The sequence below is a fragment of the Fistularia commersonii genome, chromosome 1 (assembly GCF_037954325.1).
Source record: "Fistularia commersonii isolate RoL2024-O1a breed Wild chromosome 1, RoL_Fcom_v1.0, whole genome shotgun sequence".
Lineage (NCBI taxonomy): Eukaryota > Metazoa > Chordata > Actinopteri > Syngnathiformes > Fistulariidae > Fistularia > Fistularia commersonii.
Window position 1 is genome coordinate 12,250,801 of NC_141284.1, and position 26,745 is coordinate 12,277,545.

Consider the following 26,745-nt stretch of genomic DNA (forward strand, 5'->3'; position numbering starts at 1 on the left):
TCTTTGTCTCATCTTTCTTTTCACACGCCTTTTGCGCTTGTTTCATATTTTTGCTCTCTTTTTGTTTTTTCTTCACACTACCCTAATGAACCAAACCAATTTTGATCAGCATCTGCTGCCTCAGCACAGTGCGCTGTTTCTCAGTTGTTTTCTCGCCATATTTAATGATTTGTTTAACATTTACCATTCCTAATGTTTTCATCACTTTGTTTTTGCCCCCAGCACTTGCTGATGTTTTTGGCAGCTCCTACAAAAAATAGTCGTGGAGAGAAAGTGAACACTCTGCATCTGCAGGACACACATACAACCGATCACAAAACACCAACAAGAGCACATAAACACACACCAGTGGGCAGGGACAAAAAGCCACACATTTGGCTTTCCCATCACAAAAACACACAATTACACCATCCATCCGTCACAAAAACACAACTCTTTCAGAACTACCTTTATAGACACACACTCACTCACAATCCCAAACACCTCCCAATACACAATGCTGACTTGTCATTTTGGCCTGCAATTGCAGGTCTGTTTGGCTCAGCTCAGCAACAACAAAATTCTGCTCTTTGCCCCCTCCTTGCTTTTGCTCAACATACACACACACACACACACACACACACACACACACATACACACACTCATCACATCACATCTACTACATGTCTTTTTCCCTCCAAATCCCTGTCTTTTCTTTTGCTGATTATGGGAGAAGGCCCTTTGAATTATTTAAGGCAGTCAGAGCAGCCAGAAAGACCCCCAGTGTTCCCAAAAGAGATGATCTGTCTACCGAGATAGAAGTGAGGGGAAGAGAGAAGGATGCCGAAAGAGAGAGAGAGAGGGAGAGATACAGCCAAACCAAGAAATAGGGTGAGAGAGAGCTGAGAAAGATAAGGTTTTGCTGACATGAAAATTCTGCACACAGACCAGAAGAACTTGTCAAGCTGTTGTTCCCTCTTTCAGAATTTCTTCCACGCCTGAGCTTCCATGCACATGCACCAGAGGATTAATGTATCTCAGCACTCATACACTGATGTACTTTAGAGTGAGACACACACATTTACACGCACACAAATCATGGTGTGAACTAACATAGGGTGATTTTACCTGAATTATGGAATCACAACCATAAATACCATTGGTAGATAAACTACTTTTTCTCATTGCTTATAGGGATGCCCTGATCCAATACTGATACCAATGTGATACAAACAGAAATAACCGGTTTAATGGAAAATGGGTCAAATCCATCTTTTTTCAGGTTCTCTGTTTTTATTTCTTGTGAAATTCAGCCAACAGTCTTAAGAGGTTGTGTCCATTCGCTTTTTTATTGTTTGCCAGACATTTTTATGTCATTCCACTAAAAGTGTATGCCAAGCACTGAATGTTGGTGATTCATTTTTTCTCTCTTTAAAGAGGGAAAAAAATCTCAGGTAAAATGTTTCCCAGATAAATGTCGTCTTTAACTCAGAATTCCTATCAGATTAAAGGCGTTTCCTCACCACCAAAACCCACTTAAGTCTTCTCTCCCTGTTAACTTAATCGAGAGCAAAGATCATATGAACTACTCTGCCTTGTGCTGATATTTTTAGTCCTATGGATCTATTGTATTTAACAACTAAAATATCTCAGGTGAAAAAAAATCACTGCACCTCCAAAACATTCATTCTCTGAGGACTACTTAGTGATTTGACTCATAAAAAAACAATGGATGGGTGCACACAGGCCCTCATTGCACTCTATAAATTGGTTATATCTGTTGGATGGGCATTCAATTATGAAATCTAAAGGCTATGAAATGTAGACATTTGAAATATATTACGGGTGTGTATATATTACTTGTGCTTTCCAGGGAGAAGTGTTGCTGGTGTCACTTAGCTGTAGCTGTAACGCTGAGAAGACCCATCCTTTACTGACAATCTAATCTCTCTCTCTCAGCTACAAGGTGGCCACAGCAACAATAATAGAAACAGTGGCTCCCAGCAGTGTGTGTCCCAGCCAGCCACACCAGGGGGTACCCTGCCTGTGCCCTCACCTCTCTCCCCTAGCCCAGCCAGCTTGTCGTCCTACCATGGAGATGATAGCGACAGCATCAGCAGCCCCCCCTGGCCCCAAAAAGCCCCCTCCAGCCCAGTAAGTACTGTAGCACACTCTGGAATAGGCACACAGATGCATTTTTCCGAGATGGCAACAGTGACTAAAAATATTTGTTTTAAGTTAAACAAATCTGATCTTAAAAGTCAGAGAAACAAGCTGTGCCTTAAATGTTTTTTTGTTTATTTTTTTTTTCCAAAAAGCCTAACTCAGTTAGAACTGAGTTATTAGAACTGATATTACCATTGCCGAAAAGTCGCTGCCAGATCGGTTGCAGTTTTTTTCACTTTAAGTTAGCCTGAAACTAGTTTAAGAAATGCATTCATTTTTGTTGCACAATAACCGCCAAACATCCAATCATTTTAATGTGTACACATAAGATGTTATTATAAAAAAAAAAAACTAGTTTGTCGTTTATGTCTTTTACCCTTTTCTGCTCTTCTAAAATTTTTTTGCCAGAAAGCTAACCCAAACTCTTCCTCGCTCAGTGGAGAGCAAATCACACGGCTATATGAGTTGGGTGGGGAGCCAGAGAGGCGGAGCTGGGTGGAGCGCTACCTGAATTTCATGGAAGAGAGAGGGACACCCGTTTCCCAGCTGCCCTTGGTGGGCAAGAAACCCCTGGACCTCTGGAAGCTCTACACAGCTGTCCGGGAAATAGGAGGCCTTGCAATGGTAGTGCACTGGGAACTTGATGCACTTGATGCTTTTATAATAATATTAATGATAAATTGATACCATAATTGATACTATTAATGAAGATTATACTAATAATGATAATCGCTATCATTATTGATATTAGAATTATTATTATTTTGTTATTATTATTATTCTCATCTTGTTAAAGTCAAAAGCTCAGAAAAGCACACACAGAATTCACAGTGAACCGGTCTCGCTGTGCTCATCTGTGTCGCCGTTTTGATACTCTCCAGCTAGGGTACTCACACACCATGACCATACAGGACTGTCTCAAAAAATTAGAATATTGTGATGAAGTACTTTATCTTCTGTAATACAATTACAAAAACAAAAATGTCATACATTCTAGATTCATATCAAATCAACTGAAACAATGCAAGCCTTTTATTATTTTAATATTGCTGATTATGGCTTACATCTTAAAACTCAAAAATCCTATCTCAAAATATTAGAATATCATGAAAAAGTATTTTGCTTTTTTAATTGCATTACAGAAGATAAAGAACTTTATCACAATATTCTAATTTTCTGAGACAGTCCTGTAAGTACAATGCATCAATTCATCTTAAAGATATTTTATCTAACGCTAACTTACATTAACAATGTCACAATATATACAGTATATTGGAAAAAGATTATATGGAAAAACGTATAAGCATCATTACATTCAGATCCCTTTGTGGTTTCTATTTGATATATGTCTTTAAGAATGGATGATCCCATATCACATTAACCAATTGATGGTCATGATATTGTTATGCATGGAAATTAGAAGGGCAAGATAATGAATAGAACCTGTTTCAATTTCCAAATTCTACAGACAACTACCTGAAATCACAGCTATATGATACACACCTTTATTTTAATTCATTGCCCCTAACTCAATTGGTGGCAAAATTTACCCAAGTCTGCTCTGAGGCTTTCCATGAGATTAAGAAACTTGGCAGCTGGTACCCGCTCTGATTGAACTGCAGGAAAGTCTATATAAATGCCTATTCAGTCCTTCAGGACCTTTTGTCTAAAGCACGTAGGATGCCATTGTTATCATATTCTTTCACATCAAACTTGAGACGCATTTATAGAATTGCTATGCTCACAGGCCTTTCTTGAAACGGGTACAAGTCGAAAGCCTTGCTAAAGTGAGTTCTTTGTGCTCTAAAGATTTTGTGTCATTAGAATACAGAGGTCTACAATAAAACACCAAATACAACATATAGATGTATTCTCTCAGCAAAATACCCTTTAGTGGTGCAGAATTATATATACCAGACTGTAAATGTGTTGTTACAACCATGAAGTCCGTACATCCATCCATCCGTCCATCTTATCCCACTAATCCGGAGTTGGGTCGCTGGGGCAGCAGCCGTAGCAGCAAAGCCCAGACCCCCCTCTGCCCAGCCACATGGTCCAGCTCCTTGGGGGGACCCCGCGGCATTCCCAGGCCAGCCTGGAGCCATAGTCTCTCCAATGTGTCTTGGGTCTTCCCCGTGGTCTCCTCCCAGATGGACATGCCCGAAATATCTCCCCCCGGGAGGCACCCAAGAGGCATCCTGACCAGATGCCCGCATCACCTCATCTGGTTCCTCTCTAAGCAGTCGAGCAGCGGCTCTACTCCAAGCTCCTCCCAGATGACCAAACTTCTCGTCCTACCTCCAAGGGAGAGTCCAGCTACCCTGCGGAGGAAACTCATTTTGGCTACTTGTATCCGCAACCTCGTCCTTTCGGTCACTACCCAAAGCTCGTTACCTTAGGTGAAGGTGAGAACGTAGACCAGTAAATTGAGTTACGCCTTTTAGCCCAGCTCCCGTACAGACTTCGCATCGCTGCAGACACCGCACCGATCCGCCTGATGATCTCCTGCTCCATCCTTACCTCACTTGTGAACAAGACCTCAAGATACTTGGACTCCTCCACTTGGGACAGAACCTCTTCCCCGACCCGGAGTGGGCGTTCCACTCATTTCCGGTTGAGCACCATGATCACAGATTTGGAGGTAGTGATCCTCATCCCAGCTGCTTCACATTTGGCTGCGAACCATTCCAGTGAAAGCTGAAGATCATGGTGTGATGAAGCCTACAGAGCCACATCATCTGCAAAAAGTAGAGACTTGATCCTGCGGCCACCAAACCGGATCCCCTCGACACCCTGGCTGCGCCTAGAAATTAGAGGGCAGCCCAGACGGAGTCCAACTGTCCGAAAACGGGTCCGACTTACAACAGGCGAAGTGGACCAACCTCGGACACCAATCATAAAAGGGACCGAACTGTCAAGGGACGGGGGGCGGACTCGGGCAGGGAACCACACCACCAAGGCTGAAATCAGGTCGGAACTCTTTATTTAGGCAGGGCAAGACGAGGGGGACATGGTTGGCCAAGCTGCAGGGTAAGGTCAAGGGTCACACACAGGCAGGGTCTCTGGCTATTCCCCGGCCCCAAGATAGAGTCGCACAAGGCTGGGTCTCACCAGGCAGGGTCACAGGAAGGGTCCAAGGCAGAGTTACAGGAAGGGTCCCAGGCAAAGTCACAGGAAGGGTCCCACAATCCTCCAGCCCTGGGCAGGGTCTCAGGAAGGGTCCCAGGCAGAGTTTCAAGAGGGGTCCCAGGGGGAGCTACAGGAAGGGTCCCAGGCGGAGCTACAGGAAGGGTCCCAGGCGGAGCTACAGGAAGGGTCCCAGGCGGAGCTACAGGAAGGGTCCCAGGCGGAGCTACAGGAAGGGTCCCAGGCGGAGCTACAGGAAGGGTCCCAGGCAGAGCTACAGGAAGGGTCCCAGGCAGAGTTACAGGAAGGGTCCCAGGCAGAGTTACAGGAAGGGTCCCAGGCAGAGTTACAGGAAGGGTCCCAGGCAGAGTTACAGGAAGGGTCCCAGGCAGAGTTACAGGAAGGGTCCCAGGCAGAGTTACAGGAAGGGTCCCAGGCAGAGTTACAGGAAGGGTCCCAGGCAGAGTTACAGGAAGGGTCCCAGGCAGAGTTACAGGAAGGGTCCCAGGCAGAGTTACAGGAAGGGTCCCAGGCAGAGTTACAGGAAGGGTCCCAGGCAGAGTTACAGGAAGGGTCCCAGGCAGAGTTACAGGAAGGGTCCCAGGCAAGGTCTCAGGAAGGTCTCACAGGCAGGGTCACAGCCAGGGTCTCACCAGGGCAGGGTCTCACCAGGGCAGGGTCTCACCAGGGCAGGGTCTCACCAGGGCAGGGTCTCACCAGGGCAGGGTCTCACCAGGGCAGGGTCTCAGGCAAGGTCTCAGGAAGGGTTACAGGAAGGGTTCCACAATCCTCCAGCCCTGGGACCTCTTCTTGAGTCCCTCTCGAGCCTTCTCGATCCCTCACGAATTCCCCGGCCCCGGGCGGGGCGTGCCGCTGCTCTTTATGGAGCTCGGTGATTAGCGGCAGCTGGCCGCTGCTTCAGCTGGCACTGATTCTCAATTGGACTCAGCCTTGTCTCCTCTCAGCTGCCGAGAGGAGATCCTGACACCGAACAGCCGTATGACAGGGTTTGGTTCTCCATACTCCCGGAGGATGGGGAGTGTGATCACCCTGTAGTTAGCGCACACCCTCCAATCCATCTTATTAAAAAGGGGGATCACCACCCAGTCCAGTATACCTTACCGCTGAAGTCCACAAGCAGGTTTGTAGGTTGTCACTCCGACAGGGACCAACCGCCTTACGGCCGCAGCACCACTCTGCCACCTCAACAATGGAAGCACTCCATTCGGACTCAATGTCCCCCGCCTCCCTCGGGATGTGGTTGTAGTTCTGCGGGAGATGGGGGTCAAAACTCCCTCTGACAGGGGACTGTGCTAGATATTCCCAGCAGACCCTCACATCCGTTTGGATCTGCCGGGTCTGACCAGCATCCTTCACCACCATCTGAGCAAGCTCACCACCAGGTGGTGATCAGCTGACAGCTCTGCCCATCTCTTCACCCGAGTGTCCAGGACATGTGGCCGCAAGTCCGACGATACAACCACAAGGTTGATCATAGAACTGTGCCATAAGGTGTGTTGGTGCCAAGTGCACATATGGACACCTTAATGCCTGAAGGAGGCTACCCTCTCATCCACCCGGTTGAACGCAAACATGCAGGCACCGAGACAAAGGGCAATCAATATGCCCACACCTGCCTGGCGCCTCTCAGCAGGGGCAACTCCAGAATAAAATAGAGTCCAGCCCCTCTCGAGAGGTCTGGTGCAAGACCCCACGCTGTGTGTCAAGCTAAGTCTGACTATATGTAGTTGGAATCTCTCAGCCTCGCACACCAGCTCGGGTTTGCCAGAGAGGTGACATTCAATGTTCCAAGAGCCAGTTTCTGCAGTCGAGGATCGGACCACCAAGGTCCCCCGCTCTGGCTACCGCCCGGCTCACACTGCACCTAACCCCCTTGACCCTTCCTGTGGGTCGTGAGACCAGCGGAAGCGGGACCCATGTCGTTCCTTCGGGCTGTGCCCGACCGAGCCCCATGAGTAAAGACCCGGCCACCAGGTGCCCGCCGCAGTGCTCTGGCTCCGGGGAGGGCGGATCTGGATAAGTGAAAACTGGGTCAGTTGATTTTCTTCTTCATGGGAGGTCTTCTAAACCAAACCTTGTCTGGTCCCTCACCTGGGACCTGTTTACCTTGGGTGATCCTTCCAGGGGTATAAAGTCCCCAACAACATAGCCCCCAGGATCACTGAGACACGCAAACCCCCTCCACCACGGTAAGGTGGCAGCTCACGGAAGGGACAGCCGTGAAGTGTTTTGTCTAAATCGCAAAGTAGGAGGTGCTCATCATGATTTTAAAACAGCGGAAAAGACTGTGTCACAATATAGTGTGCACATATGAATGTGCGTGAGATATTCTACTAGGATGGCTGTGGCACATTCAGCGGGTTTGGAGTTCAATGCCCGGCTCCTCTTTTGTGCAGGTCAAACAACAAGACACTGAGCCATAAGTTGCTCCTAATGGCTTGGCAGCTCTGCCGACATTGGTTTGTGAATGTGTGCATGAATGGATGAATCCTTTCTACTGTGAAGCACCTTGAAACCAGAAGGTGTGAAAGCACTATATAAGTTGAGACCAATAACCATTAACCATTGACTGTGTTGTATTTCTATCTATTTTAGTGCAAGAAATTACTCTGAACACTAAAGTTGCATTACTCTCAGTGTATATATCGCCAATCAATTGCCACCTTCCCATCCACACAGGTAAACAAGAACAAGAAGTGGCGCGAGTTGTCCTCCACCCTGAATGTGGGTACGTCAAGCAGCTCTGCCAGCTCGCTGAAGAAGCAGTACATCCAGTATCTGTTTGCCTATGAGTGTAAAATGGAGAGGGGGGAAGAGCCACCAGCAGACAGCAGCAGCAGCAGCAGCAGTATCGCTGGAGGGGACAACAGGAAGCAGGTCAAGATCCAGCCTCCCTCACCTGGTAAGGACTGATAAGAGACCGCTTCATCGGATTTTTTTTTTTCACCACACTGCTCCCCAGCATCTGCGAGCGGGTAAACAACAGGTGTTGCTGATGAAGATACAGGTGTGAGGAATAATCAGAGAAACATTCATGTATTTATGACAATGTGGCACAACAACAACAACAAAATATCAGTTTTGCAATGTTGTCATAGTCGATGTTGCCAGTCTACATCATAAGAAAGAATTAAGGTACTGTAGTAATTTATTTACATTGTATAGCACCAATAGTTTTGTCAATTAGCTTGCTTCTTATTTCATTGTCCTATAAAGGTTTAGGTAACAACCTAGGTCACAGTTTGAATACTGTTCTCTTACCTCAGATTGTTGGGTTTTGTTTTGCAGTTCATTAAAAGGACAAAGAAAATAGTGTTAATCCAAAAGCAATCAGTGCTGAAAGCTTTGCACACAATGTGTGTATGTGAACTTGTCAACATTAGCACACAGATGTAAAATTTCCTTTTCAAATTATTCAGATAAAAAGTTTGCCAAAAAAATCCCAATTAATGCATCTTGTATGCCTCTAGTGTCTTTCGGTCAACTTTGAATTGTAACATTGTGCCCAGAACTGATTTGAATTAAAGGAAAGGAAAAGCTATTGCCAAAAATAAAAAATATGAAAAGTAAATGTGATGCAAAAACAAAAATAACAAATTAGGCAACATGTTTACAGGAAGACACCCTAAAACCCTTGAGATGAGTCAACATTGGCACTATTTTGATAAGAAAATTCTTCACATAATGAAGTTGACCCACTGTGCATTCACAGGTAGCACCCAAATCTGATACTTTCCTTTATTTGATTACAGTGCGATTGAGGTTGGGTAATATTTTATCGACACAGAACCATAACACAAGGGATAGTTTGGGTTTGTGTTAGCTGTTCACACCTGACATTTCTCTATGCACAATTACCACACAAAGATCAGGAGAAGAGAAAGAGCTGGCACGATATGGACCGATAAGGTCGCGCCTCTAATTTGCAGTGGAGATGAGAAACGTAACCCTGGCTTTTAAATAGAGCGTTGGAGCACTTCACCTGCCTAAGACACGGCAGATTGCTTTTGCTGGTGGGTGGAAAAGAGCATCTGCCCTAATTTGCATTTATACAAACATTGATATTGTATCGGGTCTATAACACATCTTCTCATTTATTCAAGGGACCTAACATTTCAGTTGTAAACTAGCTACATTTTTCCTCCTCTGATGGAACCACTGCACAGTTAGTACAATCAATGTATGACATTTGAAACAGCCTTTATAGATGCAAAAAAAGAACAAGCTTAACATTTCTCCAATATATTTGATATCAGCTACATTGCCAGATCGCACAGGATCCAGCATTACGTTCTCTCATAAAAATGCTGTGCCAGGATTAGGAGTTTTTCAGGCAACAAAACTGCAGGGTTTACAGGTCAATCCAGAAAAAAAGAAGTATAAAGGGGGAAAGAAAAGAAAGAAATCAAAAGGTTTGGGGGACAAAAATCATGGAAATGTCTTATCTTAAATCTATTATCAATAATGTATGTCCTCTTCAAAAAGATGAATCATATTTGTTACTCTATCCAGGTTAGAAATTGCTTTTATCCTTGTTTCCAAACAACTAACTGGGGAGCACAGTGTTTGATGGCTGATGATGTGATAATAATAATAATACTTATAATAATGATAATAATAATAATTTATCCTTTATCAATCCCTCTTGGGGAAATTCAGTTAGGCAGCAGTTAGGGGTTCAGTGTCTTGCTCAACAACACTTTGACACACTAGGAGCTGGGAAAGGACCCAGGAATGTTTGGTTCCAAAGACAATTGATCTACCGCCTGCACCACGCCGCCCCTCCGACCACATACTGGTCAAAACTGCAAAAATCGAACCCACAGTGTCACATTTGGGGAGCAACATATCTGAGGGGGTAAGAGCAGTCATCCTTAGAACCAAACATTCCTGTTTTGATTCCCATGCTCCTTCCAGCCTTTAAGGAGTTTCTAGGCAAGTCGCTGAACTCCTGGCACTGCTCAGGAACTGCCTTCTGATCATGGTTCATCCATGATAGGTTAAATGGAGTGGTTGAATTTCACTGATGTTGTGCTGTATGTATAACTGAATGTGACAATAAATGTCTTCCTTCTATTGTTCTCCTGACGAACACTCTCAAAATGCTATGCCTCGATGTCTACTAGCAACCGTAATTTCAAAATGTGTTGTGTGTCATTGCCCAGTTCTTTTAAATAGATACTTTTGTTAATGTCAAGATAAAAAATATGGCTATGTGTTTTGAGTTATAGGCCAGCAGATGTATTGCTTTTACTGTACAGTGAATGTAATGGTGGCAACGTGACTTGCTTGATTCCAGTTGACATAGGATTTATCATCAAACACCATGACATGTTTCCAAGCTATCCTGATTAAAAACAATTAAGACTCACATGTAAAGATCACACACTCGTAGGCCAGATTAAATATCCACTCCTTCCTTCTTCTCATACCTTGGTTCTGATTGCCTGTTTCAAAGTAAACAGTGTCTCAGTAACACCCTGCCAGCCTATAAATAGACTGACGGCATAATGATGTCACTGAGGGAATTTGTCCAGCAGGCCAGTGGGGCTGGTGTGGTGGAGTGTGTCTGTGCAGGAGGTGGTGGTGTGGGGAGTGATTAATGAGGACTGGAATGTAGAATGTAAACAAACTTGACCTCATCTTCACCTTTCATTCACAAAACTAGTTTAGCTAGCTGACTCTACGCCCCCCCCCCCCCCTCCCTGCCTCCACCGACCTAAAACTTGATACCCCACTGGAATTATGTCAGCAGCTGACACACATACACTTGCTTGCATACACATGAAACATCAGTCAGCAGCATTTTTCATACACACACACACACACGTTTTTTCCTCTGTCATTCTTTTCTCTCTCTAAATGTGAAGCTTGAGTTCATGCTCTCAGCCACAACCCCTCCCTGCCTCCCTATCTGCCCACCTTCTTTAGAAGACTGCTTAACCCTGACTGAACTCTCCATTGTTTGCATTTTGCATGCATACGCAAGTGTGTGTAAGGAGGGGGTATCCCAGCATATAGTGACATTTTTTGCCCTCTCCTTCACCTGTGCGTCTCACATCATTGTTGGATACTCATCTATTGCCTCCTTTCTCTCTGTCTGCCTCTGATTCTTTATTTTTGCCTCTCATGGTGTAGAGGCAGGGGATATTGTTGAATAATTCAAAATTACCATGAATTCTTAAAGCTAAAGACTTTCTTTTTCTTTTTCTTTTGGAAATGGAAAGTGCAGGAAAAGGCCACTGAAGCTGCTCCAGAGGAAGTCCTCTTACACTAAATGCTCATTAGAATACTTTCATATTCTCCCATTCTCTATCTTTATCGTCTTTTAGACAAAACAGTCCGCATATTACCATTGAATCTGCTTCAGGGAATGTGGATCCCTTGGTTTCAAATGGTTGGGGGGAGGGGGTTGTATTTCAGGCTCTCACGGCTCCGCACTCTGAGAAACACACAGAAATGTGGTGTCATAAGAAGTCAGCACACTAACCCAGTTTTTACCCCAGTTTGATTCTGAGAAAAGGTTTTTTTTTTTACCTTAGAGGCTGTAATCAGCACTCATTTTAAGATAATGTTTTCTGAGGTGCAAACTTGCTCAGACTATTTTCCCAGTATGCTCATAAATCCACTAATATTTTCCCTCAAGCCCAGTCCTCTAAATGAACCCATGGCTGTATGATCAGGTTCATAGCACACCCTAAAATTATCAGCTGATCACCTCATTGGACAATTTACTTGAAAAAATCTTGGCTCTCCTCCCTCCTGCCCTCTTTCCCTTCTCCCTCCCCCAAACTAACTATAGCAGGTCCACATCAGCTTCATGATCATATCGGAACAATGTTGGAACTCAAGGGGTCTAGAGATCTGAATATCAACTTGCTACACTAATTCAGCTCTGTCTTCCAGCTAACTCAGGTGGCTCCCTCCAAGGTCCTCAGACGCCCCAGTCTTCTGGCTCTATAGTGGAGACAACAACGGATCTGAAACCTCCTACCCCCGCCACTACCCCTGTGGGACAGGTTACATTACTGCCCCCCAACAGGTACAGCGCTGAAATCCCTCACTGCTCTTACAGTAATATTTCTCCTATTATTATGGAGAATTGTTTAGTTTTGCTATCGCCAAGCTGTTACCAGTGGGACTCACACTGTCAGTCGACTTCATTCAACATGGATGCCTTTGCCTTAAAAGCATTAAGGAACATAACAGCTTCTGGTGAATTTGCCCATTTGCCATCTCTCCCATAATAACAATTAAGATAGACGCCCTTCTTTTTGCCTGTATTTGTGACATTCGGTACATCTCAGTTCAGTTTGGCTGATTCATCCCAAACTCATTCATTCCTTCAAGTTTCTATACAGCTCGTCCGGCACTCAGAGTTTAAGGTGGCTGGAGCCAATCCCAGGCAGGGATGCATGCTGGAATGGTCACCAGTCGATTACAGGACCAAATACATACAGGACATACATTAAAAAATTAACCTGCTGCATTATTATGGACTGTTAGAGGAAACCAGAGAACCCAGAGGAAACCCACACAGGCACAAGGAGAACACACAAACTTCACACAGAAAGGCCCCCACTTGGAACTGAACCAGGGACCTTCTTGCTTGTCCTCAACGTGATTTGAAAAAAAAAAAACCTACAGACGAAAGCAGTCATCGATACTTCTCCACAAAGTTGTTATTTCACTTTTGTTATTATTCTTTTGTGGCAATTATATTACCCAAGCAGATGTTTTTCACTGCCAAACCCTCTAATGTCTCTGACCATCACATTGTGTATGATCACTTCACCAAGCGAGCTTGACTGAACAATTAGTATTTGCCTCCGAAATTACATTTTCTCATAATATGTTATTACATCATAATGCAGTGAATGCTTTACTTACAAAATTCACAAGATCATTTTGTAAAGTTTTGAATATGCTTTTCTGTACTTTTGATGAAGGTAGTTTCAGAACCCAAATCCAGCTTGCTCACAGTGAAGAAAGGAGCATCAGTATTATTGTCTTACAGTTTCCTCCTCTGTCATCTAGCTCACAGCTGCTCTCTCCATCCTGTATGTCCCTCCCTCTCACCCCGCCTTGTCTAGGAGTAGTGTGAGCGTACAGGACCCCTTCTCAGAGGTCAGTGACCCAGCTTTCCAGAAGCGTGCTACCTCCCTGCCACCCTCAGCTCCTTACCAGCAGGGACTGGGGATGCCTGACATGATGATGAGGATGCACTACGATGCTAAGGACCCTTTTGCTGGCATGAGGAAGAGTGAGTGAGGCACATGCTGTGGCACCTCTCACCCAAACATTAATTCCTAGTAGAATTTTAAGGTCAAGTTTTGTTTGAGGTGTAAACTTATTTTGTTGTGACACAAACCAATAAAGTAACAGTTATTTTCTTTAGATGTCTAACAATTTAATTTTGTGGAATCTCTGAAATATGTTAACATGTGACTTTACTTTTCTATGTGACTCCACAAGACTACTGTCTCTTGTGTTGATCTAATACATCATCTCGTATCCATGTCTGCTAAGGACAAGTGTATGTTCTGGTCCTGGAAATATGAAAGGAGATTAAAAATCTTTGTTTGCTGTAGCACAAGTCCCTCTGATGTTCTTATAGCTTAGCATTCGTCTCATCCTAACTTTGTTCATCCTTTTCATCACCCCCTCTATTTCAACCTTTCACCCTTTCCACCCTGCTGTGAAGCACCTGTTCTGACCAGCTCATATAGCGGAGTCTATACTTTCAGAACAAACAGAAGTTTGTGAAAGGATGTTTGATCCTCTGAAGCCTAAGGCGTGTGTTTGTGAATAAATAACATGGCTGATTGTTGTTAGCCGCTTCATTATAGTTACAATGTGGGAACAATAAGTAAAAACATGAAGAGTGACGTATATTTATAGAGGAATGCTGCCACCTGCTGGAGTTATGGCTGTAAGAACGATAGCGTCCTTAACATGAGGAGCTTTTGGGTACCTCTGTTTTACATTCTTAATGGAATTTCTGTTCAGATGTGATGCTATTCACAGATGACAAATTCTGAAATTCATCTGTTTCCCTTTCTTCCTTCTCAGTGGCAGGAGCCGACCCCTACATACCAAGCCAGATGCCCAGTGGTGGTATACAGGACATATATGGACGGCCCCCAACAGCCCTGAGCATGAGCCAACGGTCACAATACCCATATGGGCCAAGCTATGACAGGAGGTAAGCACTTCGCAATGTATATGTGAGTTTTTTTATTGTAAAAGTTAATTAGGACTCGTGATGATGTGATTACTGTTTGAACTTCAGACCAGAGCATGTGATGGGAATGGAGGGGAATATGGGTCCCCCTGGGAGTCAGAACCACATGGGACCAAATAGTGAGGGTAACATGTATTCTTCCAGCAGATACCCTTCACAGCAGAGGTCAGTATGCATGTGTGTGAGTGTGTGCATGCGTGCGTGCATGCGTGCGTGCATGCGTGCATGCGTGTGTGTGTGTGTGTGTTTGTGTGTGTGTGTGTGTGTGCCACTAAAGGACCTTGTTGAAAGTTGGTCAAACAGCTTCATATATTACTATTTTAATTGCCTCTATATACTGTAGTTTTATCATATTAGATATCTGGCTTTTACAGTAGATAGTTACAATTCCCCTGTGCTCTATTTCAGACATGATGGCTACAGTCAGCAGTATTCCAGCATGCCATATGGGATGCATCCCTCCGGGATGTTTCCCCAGCAACAGGTGAGTAACAGAATCTGTATGTCGTCAGTCCTCTGTCACTACGAATGGCAAGACCACTCCTTCAAAACCTTTAAAATTAAAGATTCATGTTAACATGTTGGGCAATTTAAAATTTAAGGTAAGCAAAGTCATTTCCCAGTCTATCCAGAACATTCAACAGCACAACTATGGCTCTTTCAGTTGACATCATTTTGGTAATATATGCCATATACCTCACCTTGTCCTGATAAGATAAGAGATCACAATCCTCCAGGATTCATGTGTTCCTGTAGCTCCAAGTAATTTTATTGTCATCTGTTTTATTAGTATTAATATGGCGATTACTAAGGGTAATGATAAAATTCAAAAAGACTTAATCGTGTTGCCCATAAGGCTGAATGAAAATGATATTTATAAAGTGTGAATATGAATGAAATACAAAACAGGTGGCAATATCTTTTAATAAAATTAAGGTGAAGGGGAGAAAATAAGATTGCTTTTTATGCAATGAGATTTCCCCAGCCTGGGAAATTAGAATTTTCCTAATAACATTAAGATAGAAAGTTTAAGGGTATTTGCAATAATTGTATTTCTAAGACGTACAAAAAGCAACTATGTATAAAAGTTATTACAAATTATTAAACATAATTTCTTGAAGCTAAACTGATCACTGGAAACTGATATAATTTCAATTCAACTCAAGAGAAGAAAACAAACTGCAGAGAATATCAAGCAGAGAAAAGACTAAAACCTGCAGTTTTAGCTGAAATGTATGTTCTGAATGAAAATGAAAGCTACAGAAAAGTACACAATATGACTGAAAATGTACAGGCTACTTTTAAATGCGATAACATGGCATATATTTGTCTTTCATTTACCGGTAATCTTTTTTTTGACTTAGCCATGGCGAAAAGCAGTGTGGCACCTCCATCTGGTGCATTCATTGACAAAACTTGATCGAACTTCTACAGACACATAAGGATGTGCTTTTATTGCGGAACAATGTAGAGCTCTTTTCTATCATTTTTTTTGGTGACAAAGCTATGTGTTGTATGCGTGCAAAAACTGCCTCTAACTATTCAAACCTCTGCTTCGGCAGGGCTACAAGCGGCCCATGGATGGTATGTATGGACCCCCACCCAAGAGACATGAGAGTGACATTTATCCCATGCAGTACCCAAACCAGCACTCGGACATGTACAATCACTTCGGCGGTTACTCTGAGCACAGACCTATCCAAGGACAGTTCCCCTACCCCTACCCCAGAGACCGCATGGCCCCTTCAGGGCAGAGCCAGCACAGCATGATGGGCGGGGGCCCACCTCCTAACCACATTGCTGATGGCCCCAACATGTGGCCATCCAGAACTGACCTGGGCTATCCCTATCCCAACCGCCAGGGCCCTCCATCTCAAATGTCTTCCTACAGTTCAGTTGGTAGAGATGATATGGATGGGAGGCACGGGCAGGAACAGTGGCATCGGCAGTCTCCCTACATGACATCATCAAGTTTGTCGTCACGCCAGCCTCTGTCTTCGTATTCGAACTCCATAGCAAATCATCTACCAAGAGCACCCAGCCCAGGGGCGTTCCAGCGTTCCATGGACTCTCGAATGTCACCCAGCAAAACAGCTTTTTTGACTCCAATGAAGATATCGAAGCCTGGGATGCACGTGTTTGGCTCACAGGGCAGTGGGCCACTGGGTCAATACCCTCCTAACTTGAGGAGAGACCTCAACTACCCTCCAGGATCAGTTGAAGTCACAATGCCAATTCTCAAACCTCGCCGAAAACTTACCTCTAAGGACACAGGTGATTTGGAGCAGTGATTTGTAATTTTAATAAATAGTGATTAGTTAGACAGGTATAGCACCAATGTATGTATGGATTGATGAAGTATTTCAAGATAATAATATGACTTTTCCACATGAGATCAAATGTGAAAAATGAATTACAGTAGCTTCCGCAGTTCAGTGTGAAGTTTATCATCTGACAAATCCTTTTCACAATTTTTTCACCCGTTACAGAAAGAGAGTGTTTTTCTGTGTTTATCTGTGTTTATCTGTGTTTTTCTCTTAGGAATGCCTGAGGCCTGGCGCGTGATGATGTCTCTAAAGTCAGGCTTGCTAGCAGAGAGCACGTGGGCTCTAGACACTATCAACATCCTGCTCTATGACGATAGCACTGTGGCCTCCTTCAACCTCTCCCAGGTAAAACTAGTTTCATTGAAATACCTCACTGAGGACTGTCAGCATAAATTGGGTGGTTGTAACATTTATTCTCTTATTGTGAATTAATGGATCAACTCTGGATCAACTAAAGATATTCAACAATCCTTGTAATCTGGGATTACAGTATGAAAACAGCAAATCGGAATTTCAATATGGGTCCACTGTGTATAACTCGTTGACAACACATTATTGATCTCTCTGGTCACACTGTTGACTTATATGCTAATTGTCCCCACAGTTGCCTGGCTTCCTGGAGCTAATTGTGGAATACTACCGCCGCTGTCTGATTGAGATCTTTGGCATTCTGGAAGAGTCAGAAGTAGGCAGTGTGTCCCAGAAAAGCCTTGTGAGCCAAACCTCTGACAAGAAAGAAGAAACCGTCTCTGACCATGAAACAGGCTGTGCAGTCCAACCTGAGTCTGAATCTGTCACAAATGAAGAACTACTGCAGGAGCAGGCGGAGGCTGTTGTAGCGGACTCAATCCCAGGTACTGTTATGTTGGAGTCAACTGACAGGAATGGGGAGGGGCAGGAGCCAGAGGTGACAATAAAAAATGAGCAAAAGAACAAAGAAGACCAGGAAAAAGGAGAAGTAGAGGAGAGTGAAAATAAAGGAGAAAGTAAGGCGGAGTGTGATGAGCCACCTGTCACGCAGCAGGAAGTCAGACCTAAACAATCTGGAAAGTATGATAAGCTGCCGATTAAGATTGTTGATAAAAGTGAGCTAATTGAAGACATGGCGGATCACTTGGGTTGCATCTCGGAGTTTACCAGTGGGCTGCTGCACTGGCAAGCAGGGGGAGGTGACTCAACTGCCCATATTCAGACTTACTTTGAGCCCCCAAACAAGCTAGTCACCAGTGAGGAAAAAAAGGCGCCAAAAGACAATATGCAGGATAGCAAGACGGACAATGGGAAGAAACATATCACTGCTACCATCGATGATGTTCTGTGTGCAAGAGTTGATGCCCTCTCTTCTGCCCACCCTGCACGGTCATTGCCATCCTACCCTTTTAGGGTACATCTAGATGGGGAACAGGACCACATCACTTTACTGGAGGATGAGCCACGCTGCCTGGATGAGGCGCCACTCTCCACTATCTCCGCCTGGCAGGACTCTCTGTCCAAGCGCTGCCTCTGCATCTCCAACATAGTCCGAGGTCTGTCCTTCATCCCGGGGAATGACTCAGAGATGTCTCGCCACCCTGCTCTGCTTCTTCTTCTGGGCAGGCTTCTTCTGCTGCATCACCAGCACCCAGAGAGAAACAGGTCACCTCCTAGCTATCAGAGAGATGAACAGCAGGACAAGGGTCAGTCGAGCAGCAAAGAGGAGTGGTGGTGGGGGTGTCTGAGTCTTCTCAGGGAAAATGCAATGGTCACTCTGGCCAACATCTCAGGCCAGCTAGATCTCTCTACCTATCCAGACACTATCTGCCTTCCCATTTTGGATGGCCTCCTCCACTGGATGGTGTGCCCCTCAGCAGAAGCACAGGACCCCTTCCCGTCAGCAGCACCGTACTCACAGCTCTCTCCACAGAAGTTAGTGTTGGAGTGCCTCTGCAAACTGAGCATCCAAGATGGCAATGTCGACCTCCTACTTGCTACACCACCTTTCAGTCGGCAGGAGAAACTCTTCACGGTGTTGGTCTGCTACATCGGGCAGAGGAAAGCCCAGGTGTACAGGGAGATGGCAGTGGCTATCCTTTCCCACCTAGCTCAAGGAGACCAGATGGCAGCACGAACCATAGCCATTCAGAAAGGAAGCGTGGGTAATTTGGTGGGCTTTTTGGAGGATGGAGTTAGTATGGCGCAGTACCAGCAGAACCCTCACAGCTTGCTGCACATTGCACACACCCATACGGACCCGCCTAGCATAAGTATGATGTGCAGAGCAGCTAAAGGTCTTTTGGCCATGGCTCAAGTGGAGGAAAACAAAAGAGAGTTTGTGCTATACGAAAGCAGATTGTTGGACATTTCCATTTCCTCGGTGCTCAACGCAGGAGTGGTGGCCATTATTTGCCAAGTTCTATTTCACTTGGGAAAAGTATGACAAGAGGAGCAGCAGGTTTCACTTGGCAGACCTTGAGGTGGACCAAATATTTCAGTGTTGGTTTTTTATGATTATTATTTATCAAAGCAAGAAAAAGGTTAAAAATGTTAAAATAACAACCACAAATGAAATATATATGTATAGTTCCCTGGCCCTGTTTCAAAAGGATTTCATTTGAATACAAATATTTAATACCTGATGGTGTTGGATTGCAATGTTTGATATTTTGTTTAGCATTTGTTTCTTTTTGTTTACTTTTTAGCCAAAGCTGCCACCAGATGTTGGTGCTGAATTATATAGTTCCTTTTGAGTCCATGAGTTGCTGAGATGTTTTTCAGTTTTATAAATACTATAATATACTCATCAACATTTTGTTAATGGAGAGTATTTATTTAAACTGTGACACTGTACAGTAGTTTGAACTTTTTGCCAGCAGTTGTGGAAAAAAAAAAAACACTGACTTTTTACATTGAAATGTTAATGTCTCCTTCGCTGGAAGATAAAAATGTGCAATAGGACTAGAGGACGTGGTCCCAAGATGATGTAATTCTTTAAAGACCCTGCAGTGTGCGCTTTAGGCCATGAGGAGGCAGCATTTCACCAGCCAATCAATAGGAGAGAGGCGCATCTGTCTGAAATTGTGTCTGATTTCATCAATCATATCCTCAAGTACTTTTCGCAGATGAACTTTGTGTTTCATGAGCACTTGTGTATCATCTGTATTTTTTCATCACTGTATATAAATAATGGGGGGGACACATTTATTTCTTTCTCATTCAAACATGAGATGTTGACTTTCTGTCCACAACTTATGCTTTTATTGTTATGATACATATTTTGTTAATGGGGTCAAATATTTGAACATGGCAGATGTAACTGATGTTTCAATGTAAAAAAAGGAGAAAAAAATGAAAAAAATTCTGTATGCATTGTATTATAGCTGAGAAAACAATCGCTTTGGTAATCCAATGTGGAAGTGCCAGGATGAGAGGATACATTGGAGTTCCATCAGAAAACGGATCATATTTGTTTGTTACATTCCTCTGTTCATGTCAACCTGGCAGATTTTTTAATCTGGATAATGTTCTAATTGAAATGTGCGAAAAGAACCATCAAAATGTCCTGAATGCTCATTGTAAAATTGGCCTTTTTTTTCGTATGACTCAAATGTCTCTTTTATTCAGTATACACATTTATACTCTGTGCTGCACATGTCACAAATAAAATGAACGATGAACATTGTGAAGCACCGGAGATGTTGCATTATATCCAGACAATCTTAGGCCAATAAAACAAACATCAACTGCTCACGTCTGCGTCTTATTCCATTCATCTAAATTTAATCACAGATAGATCTGATTGCTCTGACCATTTGATAAAAGTCATGCAACAAGTCACTATACAAAAGACTGTGCCAAGACTTTGGTGCCACATCATCAGGTGTTCATGTTGTTATTTGTGATTCTATTAACTTTGACATAACTGTTCAAGTGTGACTTCAGGGCCCTCCCACGCATGCTAGAAATGTCCTCACGTCAAAGAATATCAGTTTCATATTTCTATTGCATAAACTATTACCATTTGAAAAATGTCATTTCATTCATGCTTTGAAACACATTGTTTTCAATATAACTTTTGTCTACAAGAGAAAATCTATGTGGATTTTAAGCAGTTGTTAATTTTCTTAAGATATTGCCAGCTTGTGTGTTGATACTTCTGGTTATGACCATTTTGAATCTAAAATCGAATCTAAAATGGATCATTACAGATTTAGAAAATTTAGAACACATTCATAGCCCAGTGTGAGACAAATCAAAGATTACCATCTGTGTACTTCTAAAAGGTTGTAAGTAGAGCTGAATCAAAGCTATCTGGACTTGGTAGATTAAAGTGTAACTCTTTAGATCCAAAGGAACGGCACCAACGAATAATTAGTTCTGCTGTATTTCTCCATCTCTTCAGTATAAAACTTGTTTTCAGGACTATAATTAGTAAGTACACAGGAATTGGAGCTGCCAGGCAGGAGGTCTCGAGGAAGACCAAAGAGAAGATTTATGGACATAGTGAGAGAGGATATGAAGGTAGTTGTGAGAGAGGAGGATACAGAGAGGGTTAGACGGAGAAAGTTGATTCGCTGTGGCGACCCCTAAAGGGAAAAGCCAAAGGAGGAGAAGAAGAATTAGTAAATATTCCTAATTAGTAATATTCACCTAATTAATAGATAATTGAAAAAATTAATTCTACAAAATACAATCATAAAAGAATTACTGATAGCAGTTTTCATCAAGAAAGAGGTCAAAGAGCTCAGTCAGAGACCCACTTTCTTTCAGCCTTTTGCATTCACGTTTCTGACACATCAGATATCACTTGAATCCAATATCACCTGGAAGTACCCCATTTACTCCCTTTGCCGGAGTTATTTCCTTTTTTTAATGTATGTCCTTCCTCCAGAAGCATGAACATAATACCGAGTCCTGTTTCTGGCAGCCTCTTATAACAGCATTCCTCAAGATGACAAAACAGGTAATAAAAATCACAGGTTTGGCTTCAAAGGATGAGTGTGGGCTCAGTTTTTAGAAAGCAGTGGGCATAATCACGCATCTCCATCTTTCTGGAGACAAACAGACACCTTAGACATAGTTACACATGGTACTGAAGGCTGTTTGCGATCTAAATGATTTCCAACTGAAGCTCGTTGCCATGGAGACAAAAAGATGTATCTTGTCATCATAGCTTACTAATATGAGGAGCATTGTTGCTTCATATATGCCAACTGCACATTAAAGAGTTACAGCCCACACACCTCTCAGAGTTGTCAGGTTGTCCCTGTCATTTAGAATTTTGACTGAAAGTGGATTTTAGTACTCTTTTAGTGATGGCTGATGCATTTCACGTAGGCAGACGACCGCAAGAGAAAACCTCCCACACTCCTGTGCCTCTGAGAAGCTGAGTCATCAAGCTCTGACAGTATGGACGTGGTGGCTGTGAAGAAGCTGGGCTTGTCCTTGGTTAACGGTGGTCTCTGAAAGAGACTTTTCTTATCCAAATCAAACAGCCGCAGCAGCAGAGAAGGTGGTTCACAATTTGGTCTGTTAAGCTGGTTGTCTGGGTCTTGTTGTTTGTTCTCACATGGGGAGGAAGAGTTGAAATGAGATGACCAATCATGACCATGGAGACCTTTCACAACTGACTCATCATCATCCTACACAAAATAAAAGTAATATCAGTCATTGATAATGACTGACACTAATGATAGAATGTTGCGAAAGTACAAGTACTATCAGTTACAGTACTTCATATCACTGCCTTGTTACTTAAACACAAGATGAGCTATTGGCACATCAGCATATGCCATATTTGCATATACATATTTGTATTTCCATAATGACCGGTATTTTCAGCAGCACAGGAATCATAAAAAAATATTCAAAACTTGGTTGCTTTGGAGATAAGGTTGAATGAAAAGAGAATTCAACACTGTACATAGTCTATCAGATAAGAATTTCAGCAGGTTACCATAGCAACATTTATGGCAAGCACCTGGCTGATATCAGGAGTACTGCGCTGCACCTGAAATTACTACGCACATTCCTTAATCCTTACTGGCTATGACATTCTTGATGATATATTCACAGCATCAAAAATATGTTTGAGAAACTCCAGATATTTCTCACATTCAATTGAGAGAAGCTACACATAGAAGGCCAGGGGTTAAGTTCATTTAGAAAAAAAATGCTTGTAACAGCCGAGAGTAACCACAAAATGGCCTCACTGTTGAGTGTTTACAGATTTCTTCCTTTTTATTTCAGCAAAGGCAGAGATATTTATTTCCCTAACATATATTGCCATAATCAGCGTGTCACACAAATGTGATCTTCTTGGCTGAATAGCCCTGGATACTGATTAGATTTTGGGGTGAAGCTCCCCTTTTACACACTACCAAAAATGCTGGGAGAAGTCAGCCTCTTTCATTGTACTAATCTGTTTTCTTTCTTTTTCTTGATTGTGGTTGATGTTATTAGATCAGGCTGTTCACATTAAATTGCAGTCTTTCACGCAAAACCATGACATACATTGTTCAGTTTTAAAAGTTATTCAAGATTTCCTTGACGAAAGGCTAAAGTAGGACGCGATTTTGTCCCGTGTTGTTCTTGGATTCAGAATCAAAGTTCATGATCACCCATTTCATGTCCAAAAACAGTTCCAGATAGGTCTTTGCTGTTTCACAATGCCAAGAGCTGATCTGGAAGCCAGGCAGTTCAGTCATACAGATTTATTGTAGCATGTGCTGTCAGAACGCTTGACTTAGCCGATGGGGGACAGTGGGCGGATAGAACTTGTGAAGGTCCCACTGACAATGTCCAAATGCAGGCCAAAAACCATGGCTGGTATGACTGAGGCTACACAATCACAGCCTAAGAATACCACTATGATCAACCAAAGCCTAAAGTGCTCTTTTATTTCTGCCAAGAACTTAGTGATCATTTTCCAACCTAGTGTTGTACCACAAATGAACTGGCAGCACATGAAAGTAAAGAGAAAGTCTGTTGCTCAACATCCTCACTGCAATTAGGTTCACTCACATTCAGCATGGCAAGACCTCCTCTCTTTCCTGAGAAAGTGGATAATTGTTTAGCAGCTGTGGGAGTATGAATATAATGCTCGGGTGACTCCTGCATTACATGAGGAAGTGGATGTACGTGTGTGTTTGTGTATGTGTAAAAAAGAGAGCGTGAGAGAGAGAGAGAGAGAGAGAGAGTAGGTGTTAAGAGGAGGACAGGTGACAGAAGAGCTGTAGGCCGATGATACAATCATTTGTACGAATGCAGCCGGAACAGGAAGTTACCCACGAACCTTGTGTGGAATTAAAGTGGGACATGGGCTAGCTGACAACATCTCTTGGCTGTTTTCAGTAGAAACAGCATTTGTATGACCAGTAAAAATCCTGGTCATTATACGGTTTACAGTCAACATTGTTTGCTTTTGGCATTGTATATTCGTCTCCAACAATTTTAAATCATTTCAACATGCATTCTGTTACAAGACTGACCTTAACAGACCCTCATTAAGGAAGCTCATTGAGGATGTGAAAAGAGCACATATGCTTCAATACTATACTAAATTAACTCTTCTGTGCTTTTCTGATGAGATTTGTGCTAGTTCCAATAGCCAGCCTCTGCAGCCGAGGATCGGACCACCAAGGTCCCCCACTCCAGCTACCGCCCGGCTCACACTGCACCCAAGGAAAGAGGGACCCATGTCGTTCCTTCCGGCTGGGCCCCATGGCTAAAGACACGGCCACCAAGCACTTGCCGCCAAGCCCCTTCCCCGGGCATAGCTTTGGGGGGCTATGACCCAAGTCCAGGCGAGGGAATGCCTTGTGGTCCCCAGGAGGAGCTGGACCATGTGGCGGAGGAGAGGGAGGTCTGGTACTGCTCCGACTGTAACCCTCGCAACCTGACTCCGGATAAGTGGGAGAAGATGGATGGACGGATGAATATGTGGTAGTGTGGGAAATAGTATGAAAGTTGTATGAAAAGTATAGCACGGCCACTTTATACTGCATTCAACTATTACTATTACAGTTACAAAGCTCTTTGGAGAAGTGAGAACAGCAGAGGGATGAATAACTGGGGTAATTTCATTTTATGTGTTTGAATACTGCATTCAGAAGCTCTCAGCAAAATATAAAATATAAAGTACACCTGCCACAAATATCACCAAGTAATACCCCCTCACATACACATACATATTATTATATTATTTCAATAAATACAAATTTAGTTTACTCAACATTTGTAAGGGTGTTTTGCTCTTGTCATTCATGTCATTTTTTACTATTTTGCAGTAAGCAAATCTTGATGTTTACACATTTGAGTGTAGGATTTTGACTAATTTGTAGATGATTACATGAGGATTTTGGGGGGGATAATATCTTGTTGATTACACTAATAAAAACACAGAAGTGGCAGTGGAAATGGGGTGCAGAGAGACACCAGATTGCAATTCTATTTTGAAAACATTTGTCAAACTGCTAGAGTGCCCTTATTACCTTCAATGCAAGATTTGCTAAAATGTAAAGGTTCCTTTAAATGTTGAAACATTACAGCGTTGAAAGCAACAACAATTTGGAACATTCAGACTTCACTGAATACTCAGTTTTAGGTAAAGTTCCTACTACCTCTCCAGCCCTTTTCTTGGTGTGACCCCCCCCTATTTATTTACACACACACACAAACACACAAACACACACACACACACACACACACACACACACACACACTTTTTGATTATGACACTTGAGGTGTCTTAAATTGTTTTGCTTGTTGCAGAGCATCCTTCAATAAATGAGTCATGAGAAATTTGTGAGGTGTGAATAATAGATGGGAGGAGAGGAAAAAACATCAGAGTGCTCTTATTTGTTGATAGGACACTCTTGAGAACTAACTAGATCTTCCATACGGACTCATTGATTTATATTGATTTATTTACCCCATACACGTCCTGACTCCATTAGGTAACATGTAGAGCAAAGGAATACCTTGGAATATAGGAACACACCTTCGCAAGGAAAAATGAACATACGTTTGATTTTTTCTCTCAAAACCTTACCAAACTATTTTAAGAATCTTTTTTGAATTGTGTATATAAACATGTGTTACAAAACCGGTTATGCAGTAGACATGTTTAAATGGTTTAAGTCACTTTGAAAAAATCTGATTTTCACAGCCTCAGACCTTATGGACTTTGGCTAACCTCTGATTGGAAAATTTTCGAACCAGGACAGATTATTCCAGAATTTTAAACCACAAAAAGAAAGAACAGAAATACTGTTATACAGAGAAACTGTTGCATTGACAGCTCATCACTTCAATTTTTGCTAGGTAAGATAACTGCAAAGCACCCTGCAGACCCTGACACAATAATGCAGACATAGATAATGGCAGCATGATTTTGACTATTAGGTTGTCATATCTCCTTATTTGCAATTCATATGACACTGATCTGTTAAAAGAATAAAATACATCAGTGGTTATTGTAACAGAGATAAAGAATTGCAGGCATTATTGCCATGGCCATTAGTATTTATGCTAAATTCTGCATGTGAATAGTCCTTTGCATTGTGACCTTCCTTAAGCAGATGAATTCTGACATGGTCCTTAATCAATCTTAATAGATCATTCATAACATTTTTCACTTTCCTCACTCCACAAGAAGGTACAGTGGCAGCTGGCTTCTATGCAAAGACATTAACAATGCGGATGAAGATTGCAACAGCAAAATAGAAATACACTGTCATAAACCTTAGCAGAGCATGGTGCTGAATCAGTCTCTGTCAAGGATCACCAGAAAACACAGGCAGACGAATATCAGTGAGACCAACTGTGTTTATGGGTGAGAGGCTGTCAAGTATCCAATGCAGCCTCGGGGCGCCACAGGCCAGTGTCTCCCTGAGCCAGTCCGAA

General features: G+C 43.0%; 1 protein-coding gene across 4 annotated transcripts in view; it reads left to right on the plus strand.

Moving 5' to 3' along the window:
• The window catches only part of LOC147237371 (AT-rich interactive domain-containing protein 1B-like), a 186,448-nt gene extending 166,250 nt beyond the window's left edge, over positions 1 to 20,198 (plus strand). For 3 of the 4 annotated variants that reach the window (XM_086148124.1, XM_086148097.1, XM_086148105.1), the window contains 11 exons: positions 1,939 to 2,133; positions 2,554 to 2,769; positions 7,972 to 8,194; positions 12,199 to 12,334; positions 13,386 to 13,555; positions 14,365 to 14,497; positions 14,585 to 14,701; positions 14,945 to 15,020; positions 16,099 to 16,810; positions 17,078 to 17,208; positions 17,468 to 20,198. In XM_086148124.1, coding sequence (XP_086004250.1) covers positions 1,939 to 2,133; positions 2,554 to 2,769; positions 7,972 to 8,194; positions 12,199 to 12,334; positions 13,386 to 13,555; positions 14,365 to 14,497; positions 14,585 to 14,701; positions 14,945 to 15,020; positions 16,099 to 16,810; positions 17,078 to 17,208; positions 17,468 to 19,279 — 3,921 coding nt within the window. In that variant the 3' untranslated portion in view covers positions 19,280 to 20,198. The remainder of the gene's footprint in view (positions 1 to 1,938; positions 2,134 to 2,553; positions 2,770 to 7,971; positions 8,195 to 12,198; positions 12,335 to 13,385; positions 13,556 to 14,364; positions 14,498 to 14,584; positions 14,702 to 14,944; positions 15,021 to 16,098; positions 16,811 to 17,077; positions 17,209 to 17,467) is intronic. The other variant, XM_086148114.1, reaches the window with a different exon arrangement.
• The last annotated feature ends 6,547 nt before the right edge of the window (positions 20,199 to 26,745 follow it).